The 26,378-nt window shown below is 49.2% G+C and overlaps 1 protein-coding gene across 5 annotated transcripts in view; it reads right to left on the bottom strand.

Moving 5' to 3' along the window:
* Positions 1-26,378, bottom strand: part of AGRN (agrin) — a 247,487-nt gene that overhangs the window by 135,684 nt on the left and 85,425 nt on the right. For 4 of the 5 annotated variants that reach the window (XM_081201337.1, XM_081201338.1, XM_081201339.1 and 1 more), the window contains one exon: positions 10,192-10,239. In XM_081201337.1, the coding sequence (XP_081057463.1) occupies positions 10,192-10,239 (48 nt within the window). Of the gene's footprint in view, positions 1-10,191; positions 10,240-15,219; positions 16,207-26,378 lie in introns of those variants that run through there. The other variant, XM_081201341.1, reaches the window with a different exon arrangement.

The raw sequence follows: 26,378 nt of genomic DNA on the forward strand, positions 1-26,378 counted from the left end.
TCCGGCAATTATTAAAACTGCAGACTAGAAACACTTACAGATCCCTTTACGTATTATTTGGGAGTGTAGATGGAGGGGGGAGCGCGGGGAGGGGGGAGCCCACAAAATATAGCACCCGACCAAAGTTCCGTGGTGTGGGCGCCCAAATAAGTGGTTAAAGCCTGCTAAGAAGGTCATTAATCTGTATTAAGCAATCTTGCGAGCGCTCATAGAATATTCATGATCATTCCAACTCCTGGGGGGAGAAAGGGGTGGTGAGTGAATGTGGAAGATCAGTGCAGCCGCTCTGACGGGAGAGAAATGTTCTGTTTGGCTAAGAGGATGGCTTCATGTGGTGCTGAGGGGAGAGGATGAGCTTCCGTGAACAGAGGTGTTCTGGCAGGGAAGGCACAGGTTCAGAAAGGTGGTATCCCAACATATATCTTGCATGCAAAATGCCCCAGATTTGGTCCCCAGCATCTTCTTGTAGGGCTAGGAAAGACCTGAGCCTGTCGCCCTTGAGAGCTACAGTCTTCACATAGTGCACTGCTGAACTCTGGAACTCACTCCCGCAGGAGGCAGTGATGGCCACCAGCTTGGATGGCTTTCAAAGGGGATTAGACAAATCTAAGGATAAGGCCATCAATGGCTGCTAGCCATCAATGGCTATTGATCTGCCTCCATGGTCAGAAGCAGTAATGCTTCTGAATACCCGTTGCTGGAAACTGCAAGAGAGGAGAGTGCTCTTGTGTTCCAGTCCTGCTGTCAAGATTTCCAGAGGCATCTGGCCGGCCACGGTGAGAACAAGGTGCTGGACTAGATGGGCCACTGGCCTGATCCAGAAAGGCTCTTCTTATGTCATTATACAAATCTGGGCTGCAATGCTGAGCAGAATAATTGAATTAAAAGCCTCTAACTTTTACACCAGGGTTTGAGAACCACTGGTGTAAAACCACTGGCACTCCAGGTGTTGTTGAACCACAACTCCCATCCTCCCTGAACACCAAAGTCCAAAGATCTGGGGGGGCCACAGGTCCTCCCCCCATACATACAGAAGGGAGTGCATCTCCTAAGATGATACATGTGTGCATCCTTCAACAATAAAAAATATAATAACTCTTTGGTTCAAACCAATTTTTTTCACATGCAAATATATGCAGATTTAATCAATTAACCGATTAGGGCAAAGTAAACACACACACACACAACCCCTAGGAAACCAAAGCTGAGCCTGCAAACCTAAGCCCTGATTATACCACTAAAGAAAATGGAAGAAGAGAGCGGGGCAGGGAGAATTTACAATGCTTTCATTTTTAATCAGTTAACTGGTTCTCAATGCGAGAGAGTGAAAAAGAAACCATCTCCCATTCTTGCCCCGGGATGCCCCCAAAGCTAGCAAGCGGCAGACGACAATCCCAGTATTTATGGGGCTGACAAGGAAGAGAGAGTGGTTTTTCCAATATTTAATTTATCAAGTGGTTCTGCTTTACCTCCTGCGTCACTGCTGGGAGGAGCAGAGGGTTTATGAGGCTGTAAAGAGGAGGCCTTTCTGCAGAGCCTTCCGACACACAGTTGCGTGGGCAGGAAAGAAAGTGCCCCCGTGACGTTTCCACAACTTACCCAAGATGGAGTTAGTTAGGGTTGGTGAGGTGCTGCAGCTCAGTGGTTAGAGCACCTGCACTGCATGCAGAATGTTTCTGCTGAAATCCCCAGCAATGCCTGCGGATGTCCCTTCTCTGAAACTCTTAAGAGCCTCTGCCAATCAGTGGGGACAATTCTGAATTAAGACAGGCAATGATTTGACTCAGCGGGCGGGATTCTCACCTGATAAACCTTGTCAGTGGAAACCCTCCAAACAGACCTGCTGCTGGAACGGGGCTTTCTCTGCTCCCCTCCCACCACGCTCCCCAAATTTCGCTCAGGGTGTGTGTTTCGGTAGACTCCCCAGAGCAGCACGGGGGGAAAGAGGGGGTATTGTTTAATCAGCTGCACAAGTTGAAAAGTTTGCACGGACAGAACAGTGTGGCGTTGAATTCCACACAGTATATGGCAGCTTCCTATAAAACTGAGGAAGGGCTTTGTGCATTGCATGAAGAAGCTCCTGGGTTCAATCCCTGGCATCTCCAGGTACGGCTGGAAGTGCCTCTTGCCCAAAACCCTAGAGAGCTACTGACACCCAGTGTAGACAATACTGAGCTAGATGAACGAATGGTCTAGCAGCGTTATGGCTGTCAAAGGTGCTTCTTTCCTACCCACTCCTCCCCAAAACTGCCAACTTTGGACATCTGTTGAGGGCTGCGCGGGTTGGAGAGGTTTAGCTTCCTAGCTTCCCTTTGCGACACGTCTGGCGAACTGCTCTCAGTTCTCAGAAAAGGAAGCACCTTCAGAGCCTAGGTCTCTCAAGTCTGCGGAGAGTCTGGGCCTGGCCTGGTGGCCAAAAGGATTAGGACAGGAAAATGGATGGCATAGCAGCAGGCTGCTGAGACATCAGAGGAGCCCACCCGGGTGTGAAAACAGCCTGGGAAATGAGCGCGGAGGCGTCATTAATTATCGATAACGCCTGCGCACAGTAGATAAACAAGCCAGCACGCCCAAGGAAGCAGGTTGATGGAACGATCGCAGCACCTCTCTTTAGAAACCGCTCACACATACACACACACACACACCGCTCAAGTCTTCTGTGGCTGGCTGCACCCCCACTTTCACTAAACTTCTCCTCCGCCGTCAGTAGCTCTACATTTGCAGTGCCCTGAAGGCTCACCCAGTGCTGCAGGGCACGATTAGAGAAGGCATTCGCTGTGCCCCAAGAGAGTTCCTCGCCTTGCAAAGCAGCAGCGCGAGATTCTGCTGAAGCACACTCTGTGTGTGTGCGCGCGCGCATGTGTGTGACCCATATTTTTCGAGCCTGGCTCATTCCTCATTTAGGAGGAAAGCCGGGAAGTGTGTGTGTGTGTGTGTGTGTGTGTGTGTGTGTGTGATAGAGAGAAAGTGTGCAAACCAACCCTTGGCGTTGGCTTCACCAGCTGCTGATGCTCTCAACTCCGGAGTGCTCCTTAGAATCACTGAAAGGGACCCTTGGAGGCCGTTTAGATCAATCGGCAGCTGAATGAAAGGACCTTGCAGTGGTGGCATCCCAGAGTCAGAAGGCCAGCTGGCCTCTGCTTCAAACCCCACAGCCCATCCCTGTCTGACGCAGAGTCAGTTCCATTTTCTAACACCTCTTACCATTAGGAAACATCTCCTAATGTTCAGCTGAAATCTGCTTCTTCCACAGTTTCCACCCATAGCTTCTGGTCTCTGGAACAGAGAACATGCCCACTACATTTTCTGCATTGAAGCCCTATGGAATCCACTTCCCACAGGAGACAGTGATGGCCAACCAACATGGATGGCTTGAAAAGAAGATTGAGCAAATCTACAGACTCTCCTTCCTTGGAGGTTTTCAAGTAGAGGTTGGATGGTCACTTCCCATGGATGATTTAGCTGAGATTCCTGCGTTGCAGGGGGTTGGACTAGATGACCCATGGGGTCCCTTCCAGCTCTCAAATTCTATGACTCTATGATCCTATGGGAGGACAAGGTTATTGACAGCTACTAGCCATGTTGGCAATGCTTTCCCTCTGTCAGAGGCAATATGCCTCTGAACACCAGTTGCTGGGAATCACAGGTGAAAAAAGGTGCTGTTCGATTCAGCTCCTGCTTGTGGGTTTCTTATAATGGACACCTGGTGGCCACTTGGAGCACAGGACACTGGACTAGATGGGCCTTTTGACCAGATCCAGCTGCAGGGCTCTCTTATATTATTGTCGTTGTCGTCACCATTATTATATTTATTTTTTACATCCCGCCTTTCCCCCAGACTTGGGTTCAAGGTGGCTTATTATCATACTGCCCTTGGGTGGCTTTCAAGGGGGATCTGGACAAATTCACAGCTAGGATAAGACTAGTAGCAGCTGCTTGTTAAGATTATTTATATATTGCCTCCACTATTTTTAGAGGCTCATTAAGAAAATAAGGCAGGAGGAGAAAGGCGAGTCCAAAACACCTGGAAGGCATTGCAGTGGATATGCTTGACTTGGGTGACTGACAGCTGGAAAGGTTTTGCCTTTCCAGCATCAGATTGGTTGGGGTTACCACTTCCAACTTGTAATGGCCAGAGGGGGAAGACAGACTGAATCCGACTGTGGAGTCAGTTTGCTTCGGAATGCCAGCTTCTGTGAATCACAAGTGGGGAGAGTGGTTTTTGCATTTGGGGGTTGTTTCCAAGGCCCTTGTACCGGATGGGGTGGGGGAGCACTGCGACACACACACACACACACACACACACACACACTGCAGGAGGGGGGCTTGTAGTACAGTTTCTCCTCACCATCCCTGCCAAGGATGGAAAGCAAGAATATCAATGTGGAACCCTTGCCTTCTGCTTCCTTTCCAAGCAGGTTATATGTGGATTGGTTCAAGAGAGGAGGGGCAAGCGAATGGGCATCCCTGCCCCACCCACTTTTACTTCTGGCCCCGCCCACCATGGTCACGTGGCTCTCAGAAGGTTGCTGAGAAGGGAGGAGAATGCAGCCAATTGGGAATGGTTCCTCGCCTGTGCTCTGGCCACCCCACCGCATTTGCCCACCCAATAAAGCAAATCCTTACATATCCTTACAAATGGGCCGTATCAGCAACAGCTTCCCCAAGCTACCAATTTAGTTCTTCTCAAGGGGCTTCTACCCACGCTTGCTGCTGTCATCCGTTATCATCTATGCAGACAAAACTCATAAAAACACTTCCTCCCAAAATGTGCGGGCCAGTGTGGTCTCCTGGTTATGTACATCCATTCCCCTTTATTGCTATTATTAGTATTTTTTAAAAAAAGAAGCCCTACTAACAATTATTGCAGTCTTTCAAGTGGATATGGTGCCTTGTTGCCCTTGGTTACACGAAAAAAGGAAGGTAAAAGGGGGGGGGGTGTTCGTGTCCCACTGGACCAGCGATGTTAACCTGACATAAATTGTTCTTAACATGTGCCAAGTTGGAGAGAGGAAAAGGCAAGAGCTGAAATTTCACATGATGCAGGATGAGTCCAGTTTGAGGGCAGAGGCTGAAGGCACACCATACATATTAAAGCACATTCTCCTCCATCCTCCAAGAATTCTGGGACCTGTAGTTTACCCATCGCAGAGCTACCATTTGCCACAAACTACAGTTCCTAGGATATGTGGTGCATCTGCAGCCAAAATCTCTGAGTCCGGGGCACTATAGACTCCACCCTGAGACATTGGGAGTTGAGGAGGGCTGCTTCATTGTGCATAATGCACCACTATCCTGGCATTTTGCGACTGGCAGCCTGGTGCAGAATCTGGCTCCCCTGCCAAGGATCTTTTAAAAATGTGAGCCAAGCTTCTAGCCCTCATGGCTGCTGCTTGGGGAAGAATGCTGCACCTGCTGAAGCAAAGTTTAGTCTGTGTGCGGGGGGTGGGGAAGCAAGCGCTTATTGGGCAGTGTCTGTGATGTCTCCATTTCAAGTCCTCTTGTCCCCTTGCCTACACCACATCAGGGCCTCAAATACATGCCAGGCATCTGCACACACAACCCAGCCTTGTAGCATTTCCACATAAGATAAGATCACCCAGAAAATTAAAAGGAACATTGTCCTAAATTTAAAAGGGGAAAGAAAGGGCAATACTGTTGTTTTTCTTCAAGAAGCAAAGCAACTCCGCAGCAAGCCAAGAGATGTGAGGCACAATATGCTACAGACTCCTCCTCAGAAAGAGATTGTGCCTAGTACATAAGGGCAAGATGTGTTGTTGGTTTTTAAAAAATGCAACATGTCATCTGGATAGGCTTGGTTTATTAATATTTCACAGCGTCAAGATGCAAGCTACACCTACGTTCATTTTTATTTTTAAACAAGACACCCTGGGTCCAATTATAGATTAATCACATTTTGTTTATCATGGCATCCGTCGCTTTCCCATTCTGACAAAAGATAAAGAGAGGAATTAATAAACCATTAGTTGATTGCTGCTTTTTAAATTGGTTTGAACACCAGTATGTTTTGAATTGGGGGTAAGGGGACTAATGCATGTAAAGTTACAAACAAGCATTTATTTTACCTATCTGAAAAACTGTGTTCTCAGGTAAAATCATTAGTGGAGTCTAAAAAATAAGTAAATTGGTATTTCCTGGGATTCCACCCATACCCACCAGGTTCCATTTGAAAACCTGCCATCTTCCATTCTGGTTCTCTTACTGTCATATATATTCAGGAGGGAACACTTTTTCTAACTCACCCACTGCAGTGATACCCCAATAATCCCTCCCCCCCCATTTTGAAATCCTGTCTCCTCAATTGACCTTTGCCCTCATCAGTTTCGATTTAATCACCATTACTCATGGACAGTTTAAGCTGCCCAACAAATGACTCTGGTGGGAACAAAGCAAAACACTTTGCTACAAAAATCTGCCCCTTCTGCAAGCTGATCTGCACTTTGCAGGGGCAGTTCATTTTTTCTGGAAGGCACCTGCAGAGTGTTTCTCAAACCTTGCTAAGTGATGAAGGTCCTCCACTGCCAGATGACAGTGGAGCTTGATTTTTAACAAATCCTCATCTAATTGTTCACACTGATAAAGTTATACTCTGCTAAAACTGAACTGCTTGATAGCTCAGCTCTGAGCTCTTGCCAAGCACACTTTGCAGGTGTATCACTCAATATTTGAAAGATTCTCCAAGTTGGCAGGGACAAGAACTCGAGCAGCTGAAAGTGTGACAGTTTCAAAGCCTGGAACACACTAGTGCAGGGGTCAGCAAACTTACCGTGCCTCGGTAAGCGCCGATCGCGCGGCGGGCCGAAGGGCGGGGGAGCGCGTGCCCATACGCGTGCGCACATGCTATTTCTGGCGCACTTCCGGGTCGGAGGAGCACCGGAAATAGCTTGTGCACATGTGCATGGGCCTCCTCTGACCCGGATGTGCACCGGAAATAACGCTTGCGCATGCGCACAAGCTATTTCCAGTGCTGCTCCGACCCAGAAGTGGGCAGCTATACAGCGCAGCGCCGGTAAGAGCGGGCGGCGGGGGTCACCGTGGGCCGGATAAATGAGTCCCTCGGGCCTTATGCGGCCCGCGGGCCTTAGTTTGGGGACCCCTACACTAGTGTCTTTGCAGTACCTCCTCTTCTGCACCATCATCTAAATTCACCTTGGGGGTGGGGGGTGGGCAGAAATACTTTACAGTTTCAAACCCATCACCATTGCTTCTCCCTCTTTGTCAATTATGACAAGTCTTCTCTATGCTTCTTGGTTTCAAAACTCAAAGACAACATACAATTTTGACAAGGGCTCACAAAACTCCAAAAGTGCTCTCTTTTTCTTCAAGGGGAATACAAGAAACCCATTAACAATCTCTTGCCAGTTCAGTGGGCATGTGGATGCAATTTGCTAAGGCCGTATATATGTATCCTGATATTAGGGAAAAGCTGTATGAATGCAAACCACAGCCTGCTAGGGACCCGCCTGGTGCATTATCTGTGCACAAGGTAGGTTTGCTTTGGCAGTAGCAGTGAATTTAGATGACGTTTATATTTAACATACATGTATATATACATGGGCTGGCATAAAAGCTAAGTGCAGAACACAGCCAAGATTTCTCACTTACCACATACAGCTTCCTCTTACTGGGCTGCATGGCTTTACAAGGAAGATAGAAAAGCCGGAAAATTCGGCAAACACTGCCACCAAGATTGCATTCTGACTCCGCCCATCCTCCCGCCAAGATTCCATTCTGACTCCGCCAATCCTCCCGCCAAGATTCCATTCTGACTCTGCCCATGCTCCCGCCAAGATTCCATTCTGACTCCGCCCATGCTCCTGCCAAGATTCTATTCTGACTCCACCCATGCTCCCGCCAAGGTATCATTCTGACTCCGCCCATGCTCCCGCCAAGATTCCATTCTGACTCCGCCCATGCTCCCGCCAAGATTCCATTCTGACTCCGCCCATCCTCCCGCCAAGATTCCATTCTGACTCCGCCCATGCTCCTGCCAAGATTCTATTCTGACTCCACCCATGCTCCCGCCAAGGTATCATTCTGACTCCGCCCATGCTCCCGCCAAGATTCTATTCTGACTCCACCCATGCTCCCGCCAAGGTATCATTCTGACTCCGCCCATGCTCCCGCCAAGATTCCATTCTGACTCTGCCCATGCTCCCGCCAAGATTCCATTCTGACTCCGCCCATCCTCCCGCCAAGATTCCATTCTGACTCCGCCCATGCTCCCGCCAAGATTCCATTCTGACTCCGCCCATGCTCCCGCCAAGATTCTATTCTGACTCCACCCATGCTCCCGCCAAGATTCCATTCTGACTCCGCCCATGCTCCCGCCAAGATTCTATTCTGACTCCACCCATGCTCCCGCCAAGATTCCATTCTGACTCCGCCCATGCTCCCGCCAAGATTCTATTCTGACTCCACCCATGCTCCTGCCAAGGTATCATTCTGACTCCGCCCATGCTCCCACCAAGATTCCATTCTGACTCCGCCTACACTCTCATCAAGATTTGATTCCAGCCTATGTTTCCCTACTTTCCATAGCTGCTTTCCCACTGAATTCCATGGAGGAAATCTAAGCTCAGTACATGGAATCTGCAGACACAGTTTGGTCACAGGAAGGTGCGATGAGCGACATTGTATAACAAAAGGAGAGGGAAGGGTGGCATCCTGGACGATGGGAAGGGGAGAAACCTTGGAGGAGAGGGATAGAGATTACAGTTGCAGACAATGTGCCCTAAAATTACTGGGGGGGGGCCCTCCGTCCCCCAAACACATGTCTCCTTGCTGCTGTTGCAAATGGACTGTTCACTGTTCTGGTTTGTGGATAAACTGCCTATAATCCCTAAACATCAGTTGAAAAAGTGATGCAATAGCTAGAGAGTTGTTTTCCGTTGGCAAGATTGGGGTGGCAGGTCCAAATGCCCTCTTCAGCCCTTGGGAAGTGACAGCATCGCATTCATGCACTGCAGAGCGTCTGTGTTTATACAGCAGGCACACAGGGTTGCACACCATCATGTCTGAAGTAGGCATCTTCATCAAACTCACATCCATGCACCGGGGGAATCACCCCAAGAGGATGTGTGCAGCTTCACCAAATGAGACAGCGGGAGAGTCATCTTCTGTAAATGTGTGAAGGGCCCTCATCTCTGTCCTCATAGGGTTGCTTATCAAATTGGAATTTCACTGAAAAGTGCTCCAGAAAGGCAGAGAACAGGATATTTGGCCATGCAGAGAAAGACAGAAAAGTGGGACTCTCACACATGAGGCAAAAAGAGTATTTTCTTTTCTTTCCTACTATTTTTCCAAAAGGGCTGGGATCTGTGGATTTTTAATTGGGTTAAGGCAGCCTTTGCCAACCTGGGGCCCTCTGGAAGTTTTGGGTGACAGCACTGGCATCTCACAGCTCTGTTGGCTGGGACTGATGTGAGCTGGTGGTGCAAAACATCTGCAGGGCAGCAGCTTAGCCAAGACTGGTTTAAACAGTGTATCATGATACTAATCATTGCCATCAGCAGCAGAGTAGCAGAAGCAGCAATGAAGACTTTGAAAGGCAGATATTTTAAAATATTGGGTGTGGTTTTTTTAAACAGGGAGAACCTTAAGCAAAGCCTGAGGCTCTGGTACATAAAGTTTAAATAAATCATTTGATTTTTACATTTGTTTTAAAGCTGTTCTGTCATCCAAGCGGTTGGCGGAGGGTTGAACAGAGTCTTTCCCCTACCCCTTTTGAAATCCTCACAACAACCCTGAGAAGTACACCAGGGCAGGAGAGAATGAGGTCCCCAGAATCACTCAGTGAACAGAGATTTGAACCAGGTCCCTAACCCAGTACCTTGTTGACGTCAGCACGCTATTGTATAATCATCAATGTTAATGACATCACACACATTGCAACAAATATAGGTGTTTTTCCTAGATTACCGCTGCTGGGAAATGTCTTTTCTCTCCAGCTGGCAAAAGCAGTATCAGACAGAACATTGGTGCACGATGCGCTCGCTCCGTGTGGGGAGGAAGGGGGAGGAGTCAGGAGCAACGAGGCAGGGAAATAGATCACTGGGTCAAAGGAGTGTTCCTTTGCAGGAGGTACCAACTCCACCAGATCAGCTTTTAAGTACCGAAAACCAAATGTTAGGGATAAGATCTGGAATTTGCTTTTGTCCCACTACTCACCGTCCTGTGGCGTCGGCAGCGGCTGTGGAAAATAGTACCCTGGTTTGTCTGCAAAACAAAAGATTGGGGGGTGGCATTAGTTGAGAGATTCAAGAAAACACTTTGAACCACAGAGCTGTTGGCTATTATTCCTCACTTGCACATGGCACTGTAACAAACCAGTATTCAGAAACATCAAGGTGAACTCCGAATCCCTCTCAATGATCTGCAGATCAGCTCAGAAGTAAGTCCCAGTGACTGCAAAGGGACTTACTTCCAGGTGAGCATGCTGTGACTGCAGCTGGAATGGTTTCTCCGAAGCTGGATCCTTCCATACTATCAAACCGTATGCCCTAAACACCAATCTACAAATGAGGGTGCTAGCTGCCTCCCTGAGTGACTACCTGTTCTGGACCTGCTTCCTGCCAATCAGCCATGTCTTTGCAGCAGCTGTAATAGATGGATTCAGTTATCAAGTAGAGCAAGGTTAGCCATCCTGGGAGGGCCCCAGCTGCCATGGGACCACACCTCTCAACAACAGAGCCTAGCCAGCATGGCCAATGGTCACAGATGTTGGAAGTTGTAGTCCGGAGGCGACCCCCTGATGTATAGCAATGTGGCAAAATATGACTTGCCTTCAAACAGAGGCAAATCTGTCATGCCTCTGAACGATGCCCCATTCTGGGCTTGATTCCTTCCAATGGGGAGGCCTACCAAGGACGGACACTCATGCAGAGTCAGAGGGGCAGGCTCCCTTGAGAGCAGGTCAATAAGGCTCCAAAAGTAAGCCTTTTTTGGAGCCATGCCCGTCTCCGATGCTAATTCAGAATTTAAAAAACGCACACTGATGCTTAAGGGGACAGTGTTTGTATCCACACACAAAAGCACACACAAAAACCCAATAGTAAATATATTTCTCTTCTAGCACTGGGGGAGGTAAGGGATGTGACAGCAGCTGCCTTGGGCAAGTCAATCTGTCAAGGCCCCTCCTGACCCCAGCTGCGATGCAAATCAAACTATTTATTACCTATCGTGCAAGGGTCTCCCAAGACACTGATCCATCAAAGCCATTTGAGTTGATTGGTGACCTGTGTTTGCAAAGCTGCCGCTTGTTATCCAGTTAGGTTGGGGGAGGCCGGGACGGGGGGGGGGGTGTCATAAAAGACAGGAGAGGCATAAGCAGCACTAAAACTACCACCGCCACAACCCTGACCAAAAGAACCTCTTTTATTCGTTCTGCAGAATCAAGGAGTAAAGACCCTCTTCGGGCAGCAAGCGCGGGCCAATTAAAAAGTGGAAAGATACAAGCTCTTAATACAACCCACCCTGCGTGTAGAAAGCTAGCATGTCATGGAGAAACCGGAGTCAAAAATACAACTAGGCAACATCTGGAAAGAACAGCATACTAGTTTGTTAGAAAAACAAAAAGGCTAGCATACCCTATGTCTACCACTGCAATGTTTTTCAGGATTTGGTAAGAAATCAAGGCTCTAGTCATCTTGGCTGTGATGTTAGTTGGGTGTGCCCAGAAGTAATAACTATTTCCAGTGGTTGGAGGGGGGGCTGCATTTAAATCATCATCACAGAGAATGCCTTGCTGTGCCTGTACAGAGCAATCCTATAAAAAGAGATCGCTCTCCAGAAATGTAAAATGAGTACAGCTTTTCCCAGGGTGTGTATGTTTGTCCTCTGCTAACACCCGTTGTCACAATCCAACCACAGCTGTCAAATTTGCACATCTGCTTCTGTATGTCTGTATCTCCTCTCAGACCACACACACTTGCGCACGCGCGCACACACACACACACACACACACACAGCATTTTGTACAACGCTGGGTATAAAATAGCTGCGTCTCGATAGAAATGCCACCCACACACTTAACTGCCACACCCCAGTCTGCTTCTATATCCAGCACAAGAAGCACTTTAGGGATTCTCAGAAAACAGAGGCGAGCCTTGAAAATCCAAGGCAAGGGCAGAGCCTGGGACCCCATTTTCTTAGGTAGGATCTCAGCCCTGTGGCATGTGAAGTCAGAATGAAGGACAAAGGTGTCCCGGAGCTTGTGCAGAGCGTTGTTCCTTTTCTTATGTATGTGGGGTTGGAGCAAGGGTAGTCAGCAGGGTGCCCCTCTAAGGTATCGTTGGACTCAAAACATCCATCACTTCCAGCCAAGCCTGGAAGATGGGAGCTGCCACCCAAAAAGGATTAGGGATTTCCAGGACAAAAGGTGCAAACTCTGGTCAAAAGATGTCATTAAGAACTACTCGTGGGTAGCCTGCAGATAACACTGGACATTTTGGGAGGGAGTTGTTAACTACAGGTTACACTTGGCATAGGGACCCTTCTTCAGTCCGAGGGTGGCATTCTCTCCTAGGCAACCTCCCCAAGGCTGCATGCAAGTGGTAGGTGGAGCCAGAGGCTAAAGTGGGCAGGGCAGGGAATGCAAATTTCACCTTTGCATAATAGACTAGTTTCCACACACACTCAAGGAGGGTTTGGAGCAGGGCCAGGGAGGGAGTGCGGTCTGAAGAGAGTTTCAGGGGCCAATTAGAGGGGCATGGAGGGTCACATGTGGCCCCCAGGCCTGAGGCCCCCCATCCCTGCTTTACAAACAAAAATAGCATAGGGTTGCTTGTTAACGGGAAGCAAAATTGGGAGAGGACAGCTGAAAAAAGAAGTGATGGGGGAGGAGATTTCGCCACCCGAAGCCTCCTGGCTCCAAATCCCTGCTTCTGTCACCCACAGAGATTCGGTTTCAAATGCCCCTCCCTGCCCCCCTTGACTACGCCCATGATCTGGGCTATACCTCTACCATGCCACTTTAAACAACCACAGCTTCCCCCAAAGAGCCCTGGGAGCTGCATTTCAGGGTGCTGAGAGCTGTTAGAAGATGCTGGTTCACCTCACAGAGACACAGCTCTCAAGAGTGGTTTAACAATTGATCCCTCTTCCCAGGAAACTCACGGAACTGTAGCTTTGAGAGGGGTAGAGGGGTCTCCTGACAAATCTCAGGACCCTTTACAAAAACAGACTCTCCAGGATGATTTGGGGGAAGCCGTGGCTGCTGGAAGTTGTAAAATAGCCCTTTAAATTTATGAGGGGAGAAGGGGCCAAGGCAGGACGTGTCTGTAAAAATTGTATGAGAAAACGAAGCAGTGGAAAATGAGGTTTCATACCGGGTAAAATTTAGGTTGGCGGAAAGAGCAGGCCGTCTTTTGAGCATCACTGGGCAGAACTTTATGTTGATAACGAGTGCTGTGATTCGCAGAAGTGCTTTGAAACGCAATATTAAAAACGTAAAGGTGAACGAGACCCATCTAGTCCAGTTTCCTGTTCTCACAGAGGCCCGTCCAATGGCTCAGGGATGCTCAGAGGCAGGGCACAAAGGCAAGAGCCCTCCCTCACCTTGGCTTGCAAAAGGAACCCTGATGGATCAGACCCAAAGGCCCACCTAGCATCTGTTTGCTTTGTTTTAGTTTGCTCCTGAGCATCTGGCAATTCAGATGTATACTGCATCTGGGCATGGAGGTTCCATCTGGCCATCATGACTAGTAACTGCCCCTCCCTAACCAGGGCTGTGAGCTAAACACAATGCACCCTCAGCCCAGAAAGCAGCATGCATTAGGACATGAGATTCAGTACCCAGAGAACATCAGCTTTCACATAAACACACACACACACACACACACACACACACACACACACACACACAACTAGATATAAGAACATTCAGGCTCTAGATTCCTCCAAGGAAGTGTTTGAGCAGCGATTCCACTTATCTGGGGATAGGAAAGCAAGATGAATGCCATGCCAGATGAGACCAAAAGGTCCGTCGCCCTGTATCCAACACTGCCAAGTCAGATGCTTCTGGAAAGCTCGCAAGCAGTGCACGAAGGCAGCCCCGGTTATCCCCCTGCTTGCCCCCAGTGTTTGATATTCAGAGATGCACTGGGAAATGCAAGGGGCTGCCTCGTTACCCCAGGTGTTTGTCCCTGTAGCCCAGTACTGTCTACCCTGTCTGGCAGCAGCTCTTGGGGGCTTTGGTAGAGAAGGGTCTTACCCATTGTCTGTACGTGACCCTTTTAACCCTAACCTGGGATGACATCTGCATGCAAAGAGGGTGCTCTGCCACCGAGCTACAGGTCTTGTAGGAAACAACACAGGAAGCTGTCTTCTACTGAGTTAGGATTAACATTTGCTTTCCTAGGTTTCAGCAGAGAGTCTCCCCCAGTTCTGCCTGGAAATTGAACCCGGGGCCTTCTGCATGCATCGCAAATGCTCTACGCCCATCCACGCACCTAGGTGCACCTCTTCCTATATTTGTGGACACAGCAATCTGACAAAGACTAAGTCCACCTAGCTTGATAACGTCTGCACTGACTGGCAGAGCACCTCCCTGGGGTTTAAGACTCCAGCAGCATTCACAGCCCCAACTAGAAAGGCCGGGAACTGAACCTGGGACCTTCTGCATGGAAGGCGGCTGCTCTGCCGCTGAGCTACAAGGTCCCTCCTCTGAATAACCGTCTCTGCACATGGAGAGCCTGCTTAGCTATGACAGCCAATAGCTAGCAGCAGCCCGACACTCCCCCCCCCCCATCCATTTCAGGTGGGGCATCAATGCCAGGCATAAGGCATATCCCCCCTTGCTCCCATGGAATGGGAATTAGTTCAGAGACACAGCTCAGAGCGAAGAACGCAGCTGTTGTGTGCAAAGCAGTTTTTATCGACACGAGGAAATCAAAGAGGCACAAAGGGGTTGCATCCCGTGTCAGTCCTACTCAGAGCAGGTTACTGAAGATGACAGACTTCGGCTTGTTAATTTCAGCGGGTCTGCTCTGAACAGGACTCAACTGGAAGCAACCCAAAGTCCTATGGGGCCATCCCTGTTCGTTCAGCAAGCATTTAAGCGTCAGCAAAGCATTACAGGTTTACTAAGCAAGCAAATTAAGAGAGCCACACCCTCCGAGCCACACCCATGTTGCCTTTAAGCTCCTCCCCCTTGTTTTCCCCCCACCACTGCCGCCACGTGCCGAGGGAGACACCTACAGTTGTTGAGGAAAAGCAGGACGGCGAATCCTAGCGTGGAGGTGGCCAAGAGGATTAGGCAGATGTTGCAGGGGATCATGAAATATCGAACCACTAGGGAGACTTTGTGCTGGTACATCCGGTCCCTCTCCAAGGAGCCGGGCCCCATGGGGTACTGGCAAGCGGTCATGCCGCTTACTGGGGCCCAGGCCCCTACCGGGAGATCCAGGATAGCGGTTGCTCTGGGCACAAGGAAGCTTTCGCCCCTCGCTTGCCCGTTTCCAAAATGGTGGCTGCGTTCTAAGTGTTCTCAGGAACCGACATCCTCAGGCTGGCCGGCCGGCATGAGGGGTTCAGAGTTCAGGAGGAAGAACCAAACATCGCGCAGACCATCTTGAGGTTGTAATCCAAATCTAGGCGAAGGGAAACCTAAGCCAAAGGAACTGGTGTCCGGTCAGACAGCTTCCCCTCTGAGGGATTCGAAGAGTCATCCTCTCAGAACCAGACAGGAGCGCTGGGTTCAGTCCTCAACAAGCAATGCCTGCCACGGCAAACACTGTGAGGGAGACTCTGAAGGGGCCCCCTGACTCTGGAACGCTCCCCAAATCTACCATCCGATTAGGCCAGCTGGGGAAACAATGAAGGAGAACTCCATCCAACGGTAACTCCTTCAGCAGACAGCTTTCGCGGAAATAAAAGGGGTTATAATCCTGGTTTTCAAGACTTGTCAAACCCTCAGACAAGGAGGAGTATGCTATTGTGGAGAAAAATTAGAGGGTGAGCGGGGGGAGATAGATCTTCCAAGAACCACAAACATTAGTTGAGTCTTTTGGGGGGGGGTCCTCACAAGGCGTGGCTCACTATTAAACGGTCGACCCGGTTGCTGGGTGGTCCTCGGGGCTGGAGCGAGTTCCTCCAGCCCATGCGCACCTCTGACAACGCGTGTTGTCAGAGAAACGCATGTTGAAGAGAAACACAGAAGTGAGAATGAAAACAGACCCCTGCATCTGAAACTTAATCCAGAGAGGGAGCTGATGAATTCTCTTATCGCCAGGAGATGGGCCAGAATCCCATTTTCTCTGCTTCCTCTTTCAAAGGGATTCCAAAGTCCACCGAGGGCTCAGCTGCGGTTTCCTCGACAGCAGCTGGCGGCAGGGCTCTCTGGCTGGCGACGGGCTCTCTTGATGGGAGACGGATCCCGAGCTCCTTTCGCCGATGCCGGAACAGCTGCTGAGATGAGCTAAACGCACCACCACCTTCTCTCCCTGCACAGAGCCAGCACGCCAGCCCTCGCTACCAATTCCTCACACACCAGAAATAAATAAAATCATCCCAAGAGTAAGAAGCATTTAAAAAAAGGAAACGTGAAACGCAGGCTTGCAAAAGGGCACAGAGCCCCGATTCAAGAGTTCGGGCAACACGGGGTGCCGCTCGCGGCGAAGCTCAGGATCAGAAGCCGTCAGGCGTACAACGCACGCCCAAGTTTCTCAAGCCGCCCCCCAACGACTCAGGGTGGCGAGAAAGCCAAGCGAGGAAATGAGAGGACTGTCCGCGGCCGTTCCTTGGCTGTCCGTTGCCGTCCCCTGGGCACCGCTGCAGCTTTGCTGTTCTCACCCGGCGTGAGCTGTCCATCTCCGGACGTCGGTCAGCGATTCCATCCTTCCCTGACCCGGGTCTCCCTCAAAACAAAACCAACAATGCAAGAGTTCGGCTGTGGCAAGGAGGGGTGTTGGAGGCTCTCCTCTGCGGCTCAAGAGGTGGAGAAGCGGTTAAAAACAAAGGAGAGAAGATTGCGGTGTGCTCTGGAGGGAGCTGCTGTCATGCAAAGAGGAGGCAGGACGTCTCGGGCACCACCCCCACTGCTTCCGAAAGATACCTCTGGAGCTACGGACACCTGTCAGCATTTCCAGGGAGATGGGAGGGAGGGGTGGGGAAGGAAAGCTCCGTTCAGCTCTCCCTGCCTCCCTGGAAGAGAGCGAAAGGGAAATTATCTCCCCTCCCTCCGCTCTCTCTCTCGCTCTCTCCAACCATCCAACCCCCGCCCCCCTCGACAAGCCCCGCGTCTCATTTGTGAACTCAAGATGTTGAAAGGGGCGGAGAAGGCAGTGTCAAAACTCATTATGTGTCTCTTTCTCAGCCACTCTGAGCTTCTCGCCTCTCTGCACACGCACAGACACACACACACACAAAAGGCGCACCCTCTGTCAGCAGGCAGCCACATACAGGCTGTGTCGCCTCAACAGCTGATTTTTTTATTTTGATATTTTTGAGTGAGGGGAAATGCCAGGGAAGATCCTGGCAGGATGGAGTGTCAAAAGGGGGGGAGGATAGCGATATGGATCGCGTTACAAGCTGTAATGGAGTACGCGGGGCAGGGTGTGCGGGCGGGGGCAGAGAGAAAGGATGGGAAAACAGGAAATTGCTACTTTTTGAAGGAAGGGAATTCCCTCTTTAGAAAAGCAGGAGGAATCGTCCCAGAGTTGTGATCCCGGTGGATGCGAAAGCAGGGAGGGAACTAAAAACACCCTCCTCCAAGTCTCATAAAAGGAGATGGAAATTTTCGCATTGCAAGTGACATTCTTTCTCTCAGCTGCTGCTTCTCAGCTGGGACAAAGCCTGAGATGACTTTTTTTTTTAAAGACTGACAAAAATATTTGGAGAAGCCTATCAATAGTTTATCCCCTCTCCCCTAGCTAAATGAAGCTTCCAGGCTCCAAAGCAGTATATCTCTGAATACATGTTGCTAGTGGATAAAGTCTGATGAGAAAGCATTTGCCACCACACATCCGCTTGTGAGTTTCTCAGAAACACTGTCTACCCACTGTTGGAATGATCAAAATTTTCTGCCTTAGCGCACATGTGCTACGACAGCCCGCACATGCGCACTGATAACAAGAATGGAGTGTGATGTGACCTTCAAAATGGGATTCTAGAGCAGACAAAAGGGGAGGGGGCTTTGCATGCAGAGGGTCCAGGTTCAGTCCCCAGCATCTCCAGGTAGGGCTGAGAGAGACCTCTGCCAGAAAGCTCAGAGAGCTGCTGCCAGTCAGGGTTGACAGTACTGAGCTAGATGGACCAATGGTCTGACTCACTATAAGGCAGTTTCCTATGTGCCTAGCTGATCACTGTAGGAAGAAGGGTGATGGACTAGGTGGACCTTTGGTTTGGTCCAGCAAGGTTCGCCTTAGGTTCTTAATCTTCCATCTTACACACTGTGAAAGCCTTCACTAACCTAGTGCCCTCCAGATGTTTGGAGACTACAATTCCCATCAACCCCTGCCAGCACAGCAGCTGCAGGTCAAAACATCTGGAATGCACCAGGCTAGTAACAGCTGCTCTAATGCACCATGGGAGCTGCTGCTGCTATACAAATTCTAATAAATAATAGTAATAATGAGCATGTTTCAATTAACCGCTGCACTAGTGGGAGCTAGTCCAAGGATTCCTGCCAGTGCAATGGAATTTTGGCCCCCTCTTCTGCCCATGAGCACCCCAGCAATCACCAGATCTGCTCTGAAGGGTGTGTGGAAGCCCTAGAGCAGATTTAGGAAGGAATATGTTACGGGAAGAGAGGGGTGCAATGTTCCATGAAGAACGTGTGAGTTGTTCTGTGTGCACAGAGCGCTTCTTAGTGCTAGTGTGATGTGTCAGACTAGGACCTGGGAGACCTGAGTTCAAATCACTGAGTGACCTTGGACCCAGTCACTACCTCTCATCCTAACCTACCTCACAGGGCTGTTATGGCGATGGAACTAGAGAAGGGGAGAGGCATGTATGCCACCCTGTTGTAGGATAGGTGGAATATAAATGTGATAAACAATGATAAACAGTCAAGTACATTGCATACCACCCAAACTCATTATTGAGAGCATTCAGCCTCCTACAGAAGGGAGCCGGGTGGTGGTGGTATGTGACCATTTCAATTTCCCACAATGCTTCTGGCACAGCATTTCTCTGGAGCATTCTGGGAAATAAACAATAGTGGAGGGACCCCACTGTGCCGAAGGCCCTCTCAAAACTAGAACTGGCTCTGCCGCTTATAAATTTTGCTCCTGGTGGCAGCACCTCCAGGAATCACGCAGAGGACCTGGAGGTGTGATTCAACAAAGGGGGCTGAGAAGCATTTCCACCCCACAGTGCTTTCGACAGGGGCCTAAGGGTAAAAATGTGTCCTAAAAGTGAAACAAGGTCTTGCACCAATGAGGCACGAGTTAAACACACAGAAACGCACCCTAATCAGCCTGTGGGACCGTCTCCATGCTTTAGCCAAGAATGCCTTGGATTTCAAAGCCACACTCTCTTGGAAACAGTTGGACCTAATCCAAAAGCTTTAAATCTCCCATCCCTCTTCCTCACCCCTGGAAGAAACATGGGGGAGGAGTGGCAAACAATTAATTTGCATGCCTCCATTTGCATGTTTCCATATACAAAGCAAGCCTAGCAAATCTCATGAGGACGGCAGGAATGTGCCCCTTTGAGACGGCCCCCCGCCAAATACGTGCAGGCAGGGTGCGAAGAAGCCTGTCCATTTCCACGCTCCTTGGCAGCAGAATATGACCTCCCCCCCTTCCCCTGCACAGACAATGGTCTCAAAAAAGAGAAGGAGAGGGGAAAGGGAGTAATTCACTGACAGAAGTGAACCTTGTCCAGGCAGACTTTTAACAGAGACCCGAACTGTGATATCTATCTGTTTCTGGTCTGGCCAAATCAGACTGCAGGCGGAGGGCACAAAAGATGGAACATTCCTTCGTACAATCAATCAATCAATCAATCAATCAATCAATCCCTACACACAGAAATAAAGAATCTCAAGGAGAAAGTCTCCCGCTGACATGCTAGATCTCTGTCTGCCAGTCTGTCTCTTTAGGGATTGATTGATTGATTGATTGATTGATTGATTGATTGATTGATTGATGTACGTCTGAAGGAGCATTTGAACATCTCCCTCTTGCAATACAGGAGCACAGGAAGGTGCCCTATAGTACGTAAGTCAGGCCATTGGTCCATCTAACTCAGTATTGTCAGCACTGAAAGGCAGCAGTCTTCCAGAGTTTTAGGCAAGTGTCTTTCCCAGCCCTGCCTAGACATTCCGGTCGTTCTGCACTCAAAATTCATGCTCAACCACTGAGCTACAGCCCTCTCAACTCCAAATGAAATGGCATTAGCCTAGATTGTGGTTAACCACCTCGATAGAAACCAAGACATAAAGGGCAGATCTGAGGAGTGGAAGCATGGTGAAAAGAACGGATAAGAGATCAGCCAAAAGGAAGAGAGCTGGGTCTTTGTTAAAGAGAGGCACTCAGTGCAATTTAATTTCAAAACCTCATATACAGGTGCGTGAGGGCTCATGCTTGTGGTGGCTCCTATGGCCAGGGAAGGAACCCTCTGTGCATGCTCAGAGGTGATTCCGTCTCACTCCAAACTTGCACAAACAGGGAAATAATCCAGTCATGGCTCTCCTCCGCACCCCCCAGATTCCTGGAAAGTGTGCCTGCCTTTTAAAGGGTCCTGTGACTTGTTAAAGGTAAAGGGACCCCTGACCCTTAGGTCCAGTCGTGACCAACTCTGGGGTTGCGGTGCTCATCTCGCTTTATTGGCCGAGGGAGCCGGCGTACAGCTTCCGGGTCATGTGGCCAGCATAACTTAAGTCTCTTCTGGCGAACCAGAGCAGCACACGGAAACACCGTTTACCTTCCCGCCAGAGCGGTACCTATTTATCTACTTGCACTCTGACATGCTTTCAAACTTCTAGATGGGCAGGAGCAGGGACTGAGCAACGGGAGCTCACCCCATCGTGGGGATTCGAACCGCCGAAAGTCCTAGGCTTAACTGGCAGCACCACCCACGTCCACCTGTGACTTGTTAGGAGACATCAAATCCCTTCAGAGAGCTGCAATTCCCAGAGTTTCCTGTGAAGAGGAATTGATTGATAAACCTCTCGAAGTGCTCTGACCACTGAGCTGCAGCACCCCCTAACCCCTCAAATCATGCCACTGAAAATGTAAGGCAGGAAGAGTCACAAATCTGTGTGGTCAAAAAGGCACACCAGCAATAGCAGAAGAATTCCCTTTCCACATATTACTGTTGTTATTATTCCTTTTGGCAAATAACATAAACACACCTATTGACATCTTCCCAAGCAGAACACCAGACGAGCCCTTCTGGATCAGGCCAGTGGCTCATCGCGTCCAGCATCCTGTTCTCACAGATGCCTCTGAGGAAACCCTCAGGCAAGACCTGACCACAAAAGCACTCTTTCTTCCTGCAACTTCCAGCATCTGGCATTCAGAAGCAAACTTCCTCCAGCAGCCTAGCCGCCATGGGTAATAGCCATAGCCTTATCCTTCGTGAATTTGTCCAATCCACTTTTAAAGCCATTCCGGTTGCTGGCCATCACTGCCAGTTCATTGAGTCAATTCCATAGTTTAACTATGTGCTGTGCGAAGAACTCTGCTCCAAATTTTCCAACATTCAAATGTCCCAGAGTTCTAGTGTTAGGACAATGAGAGAAAAAATGGTCTCTATCTATGTTCTCCACATTACACAATATCCTGGGGCCATTCCTAGGATTCATTGGGAACTGCTGCTGGCATAAGAAGAGCTTTGCAGAATCAGGGCTAAGACTTTTCCAGCCTGTCCCCGTCATCATGGTTAATGGTCAGGGATAAGGGGAGTTGGGGGTGAATAACTTCCTGAATCTCCTGTCTCTGTTTGGTCATCAGCAAGCAGCCACCTAATTCCAACAGAGCTGTGTAGTCCAAGACAATTGCCAACAAAGACGGAGAAATTCTCCCCTAGAAACTTGTGATTCTTCAGCGCAAAAGATCCGTCTCCTAGGCGCCCTCTGCTGTCCACCACTGCAAACTGCACAATCCGTCCACTGCATTTCTGCCTACCTCTCAGAAGCATGAGGTCATTTTCAGACAATCATAGAATTATAGACTTGGAAGGGACCCCAAGGGTCATTTAGTCCAACCCCTTGCAATGCAGGAGTCTCAACATATAATCCCCATCCAATTTGAAAGCATACCGGACCCTGCTTAGCTTTGCATTATTACATTTGATTTACCCTACTCCAAGATGGGAGGAGAGGGGGGAAGCCGCCAGAACACTGGATCTGAAAGTGAAATTTAAAATTCCCAGAAAGGTGAACCCATTCACGGATAGGGATTTGTTTATAAGAATCGATTTTTTTGTTACACTGTATTTTATTATGTTAAAACTTTAAGCTATTTTATTCCTTTTAACTGTATTTACAACTTGTTTACTAATATATGCCCCTTTGGGAAGTCTTCATTGTTTGGGAGAGCGGGTTAGAAATTCCTAAGAAAACTTATATATATTCTCCTAGTAATGGGTTGAAAAGAACATAGCGAAATTAAAGTATTGCTTCTGCGTTTTATCATGTGTTCCTAATGAGATACCGTATTGGCCCGCATATAAGCCGCAATTTCCCCCAAAATTTGGGCCATGAAAAGTTAAAGTGCAGCATATATTCGTGACCTTACGCTGCTGGTAAAGGGGCACAGCTCTCCCCCCCCCCCGGAAGCAGCCCGGGACCACGGGGGAATGGCGCGCCACCCACCCGCCGCTCCCAAGTCTCCCCCGGCGCCGGCTTGGGGAGGTAGTGCCAGGGGAAGGTAGTATCAGGAAGCGGGCCGCATCCACAATTTTTTTTTTTGTACTTTTCCGTGTATAAGACTAGGTTTCCCCCCCCCCCCAACAAAAATACAGTGGTACCTCGGGTTAAGCACTTAATTCGTTCCGGAAGTCTATTCTTAACCTGAAACTGTTCTTAACCTGAAGACCACTTTAGCTAATGGGGCCTCCTCCTGCTGCTGCGCCGCCAGAGCACGATTTCTGTTCTCATCCTGAAGCAAAGTTATTAACCTGAAGCACTATTTCTGGGTTAGCGGAGTCTGTAACCTGAAGCGTATGTAACCTGAAGCGTATGTAACCCGAGGTACCACTGTAATGTCAAAAATTAGGGGGGCATCTTATACAAAGATATATCCCCCCTCTTCTTAAATCTGAGTCCCCCAAAATAGGGGGCGTCTTATACATGGGGGCATCTTATAGATGGGAAAATATGGTAAGTCTTGAATTTTAAAAGTGTGGCTTATTTGTGGGTACATCTTATATTCAGGCCAATACATTACGAATCCAAGATGTACACAAGGAAGATCATGGCTGGAAGAATACAGTGGTACCTCGGGTTACATATACTCCAGGTTGCAGACGCTTCAGGTTACAGACTCCACTAACCCAGAAACAGTACCTCAGGATGACAACAGAAATCATGCAGCAGCAGCGGGAGGCCCCATTAGCTAAAGTGGTACCTCAGGTTACGAACAGTTTCAGGTTAAGAACAGACCTCCGGAACGAATTAAGTTATTAACCTGAGGTACCACTGTACTCGGATGCCCTCCCCAGCGGCATGGGGTCATCCCATCGCTGGATCTGAAGACTACAGGAAGTTGCCTTACATTGTGTAAGAGAAGGGGTTGCGACTCGCCACCAAGGCACCTGTGTCCAAGCTCCCCGCTCCCTTGGTCATGAGGTGGTAATGGCTGATAACCTTTATCGCTCTTGAAAAGTACACAGAGGTGAAGGACGAAGTTGGAAGAAGAGAGTTCTATCCCACTTCAGATCTATGTCCTGTTCCAGGGCTCCCGAGTGATTCTGCAGTGGGACCTCAGGTTATTAACTTAATTCGTTCTGGAGGTCCGTTCTTAACCTGAAACTGTTCTTAACCTGAGGTACCACTTTAGCTAATGGGGCCTCCCGCTGCCACTGCCGCGGGATTTCTGTTCTCATCCTGAAGCAAAGTTCTTAACCCGAGGTACTATTTCTGGGTTAGTGGAGTCTGTAACCTGAAGCATCTGTAACCTGAGGTACCACTGTACTGGTCTTTTTTACCATGATTCCTTGGTTCACACTTCATCTCTTTTGTGGGAGTGGCATGGCTGATCTGGAGGAGAGACATGACCAGATAGTGGCACTCACTCAAAAATCTAACTGTGTCCAAGGGCCAGGAAAAAGTTTGGCAACCCCTGAGCCAGGGCACTGGGCCATTCAGCTCAGCATTGTCTACACTGACCGGCAGAGGCTCTCCAGGGTTTCAGGCAGGGGACACTCCCAACTTTATTTGGAGATATGAGGGATTGAACCTGGGACCTTCTGCCGGCAAAGCAGATGCTCTGTCACTGAGCTACGGGGGGGGGGGGTATGGGTAATCAAAGCCAGAAGGACATCTTTGTTATTGAATTAATTCTTAAGGGTTTAACAGATGGGTATTGTATTACTGTTTAGACGTAAACTTGCTTTATGTTTTGACATATGCTTTGTTTTGTTATATTGGTTATTTTGATATCTTGTGTTAATTGAGCTGCTCTCTGCTGGCTGTTTGCTGTTCTGAGCTTCCCCTGGGAAGGGGGGGGGGAAGCAAGATATAAGCAATAAGTGAAATGAAAATGAAATATTCAGCAATTGAACTGAACCGCCAGCTGGGAATTTACACTGTACAGATCTAGCACGGTTACCCACCCATCTATGTGCCCACACTCCTTACTGAGCTTTCTGCTTGTTGAGCCGGAGTTGGTTGCTAAGCATGCAAATAGATATGAGAGGAGGGCAGGGATAGGTAAAATGGCTATCATTCTCAGTAGTATAAATCAACAGGGAGGCTGCACAGCCAGGTCCCGCTTTACGAACGCTCGCTAAACCTTGCTATACACCCTGCAGATTCAGATATCCAACCAGAGTGCATTTTTTAAAGTCCCTGTTTGCCTTTCCTGGTTGGCAGAGCGGGGGGGGGGGGCAGGCAGGCAGGCACAGATTCTAGCTCCTTGTGTTCCAGTAAACAGGACCTATGTGTACTTAAAATTAAAATTAAAAACTTAAAAGTTCTGTCCATCCATCTCAACAACAAGAAGAAGAAGAAGAAGAGAGAGGAGAATGAACAGGGAAGCTATTGTTATGTTATTTAAAGGGAAAAGACTAGGGGCAAATCTCTGCTGCTGCCCCCCCCCACATTCCCTCCCTTTCTCTCTCTCTCTCTCTCTCTCTCTCTCCCCCCCCCCATCTCTCTTCCTGCCCTGCCCCTAACTTCACACATCCCCCCACAGCTTTATGAACTAGAGCTGTTTAAATGCATTAAAGCCACTGTGTGGCCAAGCAGCCCCAGGGGGTTGCTAATGGGTTTGTTAGGAAAATGCTAGCAATGGGGAGACCACAGCTGCTCGCCTCCCACCAGAGACAGCCCAAAGGATGTATGGGGCAGGTAGACGGAGGGCCAGGAGAGAACCGAGATGGGGAAGGAGGTCGCAGAAAGTTGGTCCCCACCCACCTGTTCTCTGAACCATCTTTGGCCTCTCACCTCAAGAGCATTCACTGGCCTCTGCCATTAAACCGATGACTGATGGCAGCTTTGTAAAGCTCTGTGCAGTGCAGAGAAAGTGGAGAGGGGCTGGTTGCTCTGCTCTGGCTTTTGTCTAAACAGGAGCCCCAACCCAGAAACAGAGACAGGAGCAGCGCAAAGGGAGCACTATGAAAAATCTGACTCTGAAGGATTAGGGCTTCTGCTTCTTTTCACTCTTCCTCCCTTTTATCTATCAGCCTGGCAGCCAAGGGTGTGGTTTCACAAGTTCTAACTCAGAGTAGACCCAATGAAGCAAAGTACGCTGCGTCTGTTGATGTCAATGGGCCTGCTCTGAGCAGGGCCAGCGTTGGGTACAACCCATGTCCACCCATTAAGAAGCCATTGAAAAGGTAGGATCTGCAGCTAAATGTGGTGGTATGGAGTCCTCCATGTTCAGGTTTTTAAGGAAGGGGTGCCGGGGGCCCCCACCCAGCAGACTCCATTCCATTCCCCCACCGCGCAATCAATGCTGCATTGCTTAGTCCCACTGGATGCTGGCCCATTGGGGCACATGAGGGCACTGCCCCACCAACCTCTGGAATCTCCCACCTACTTGCCTTCTTCCTTACAAGCTGCAGGGGCTGTCAGCTTCCTCCTCCTCAGTCTCAATATTGCTCACTGGAAGAACTCAGCTGGGAGGAGGATGGAGACAAAAACGAGAATGTGTTGGCTCTGGCTGTCATTCGCTCTGACTCTGCTCTGGCGCCACCTACTGTTAAGCTCCCTGCTTTCTGCCCTACCAGTCCCAATGACTTAGAGC

The sequence above is a fragment of the Podarcis bocagei genome (assembly GCF_964188305.1).
Source record: "Podarcis bocagei genome assembly, chromosome: 7".
Classification (NCBI taxonomy): domain Eukaryota; kingdom Metazoa; phylum Chordata; class Lepidosauria; order Squamata; family Lacertidae; genus Podarcis; species Podarcis bocagei.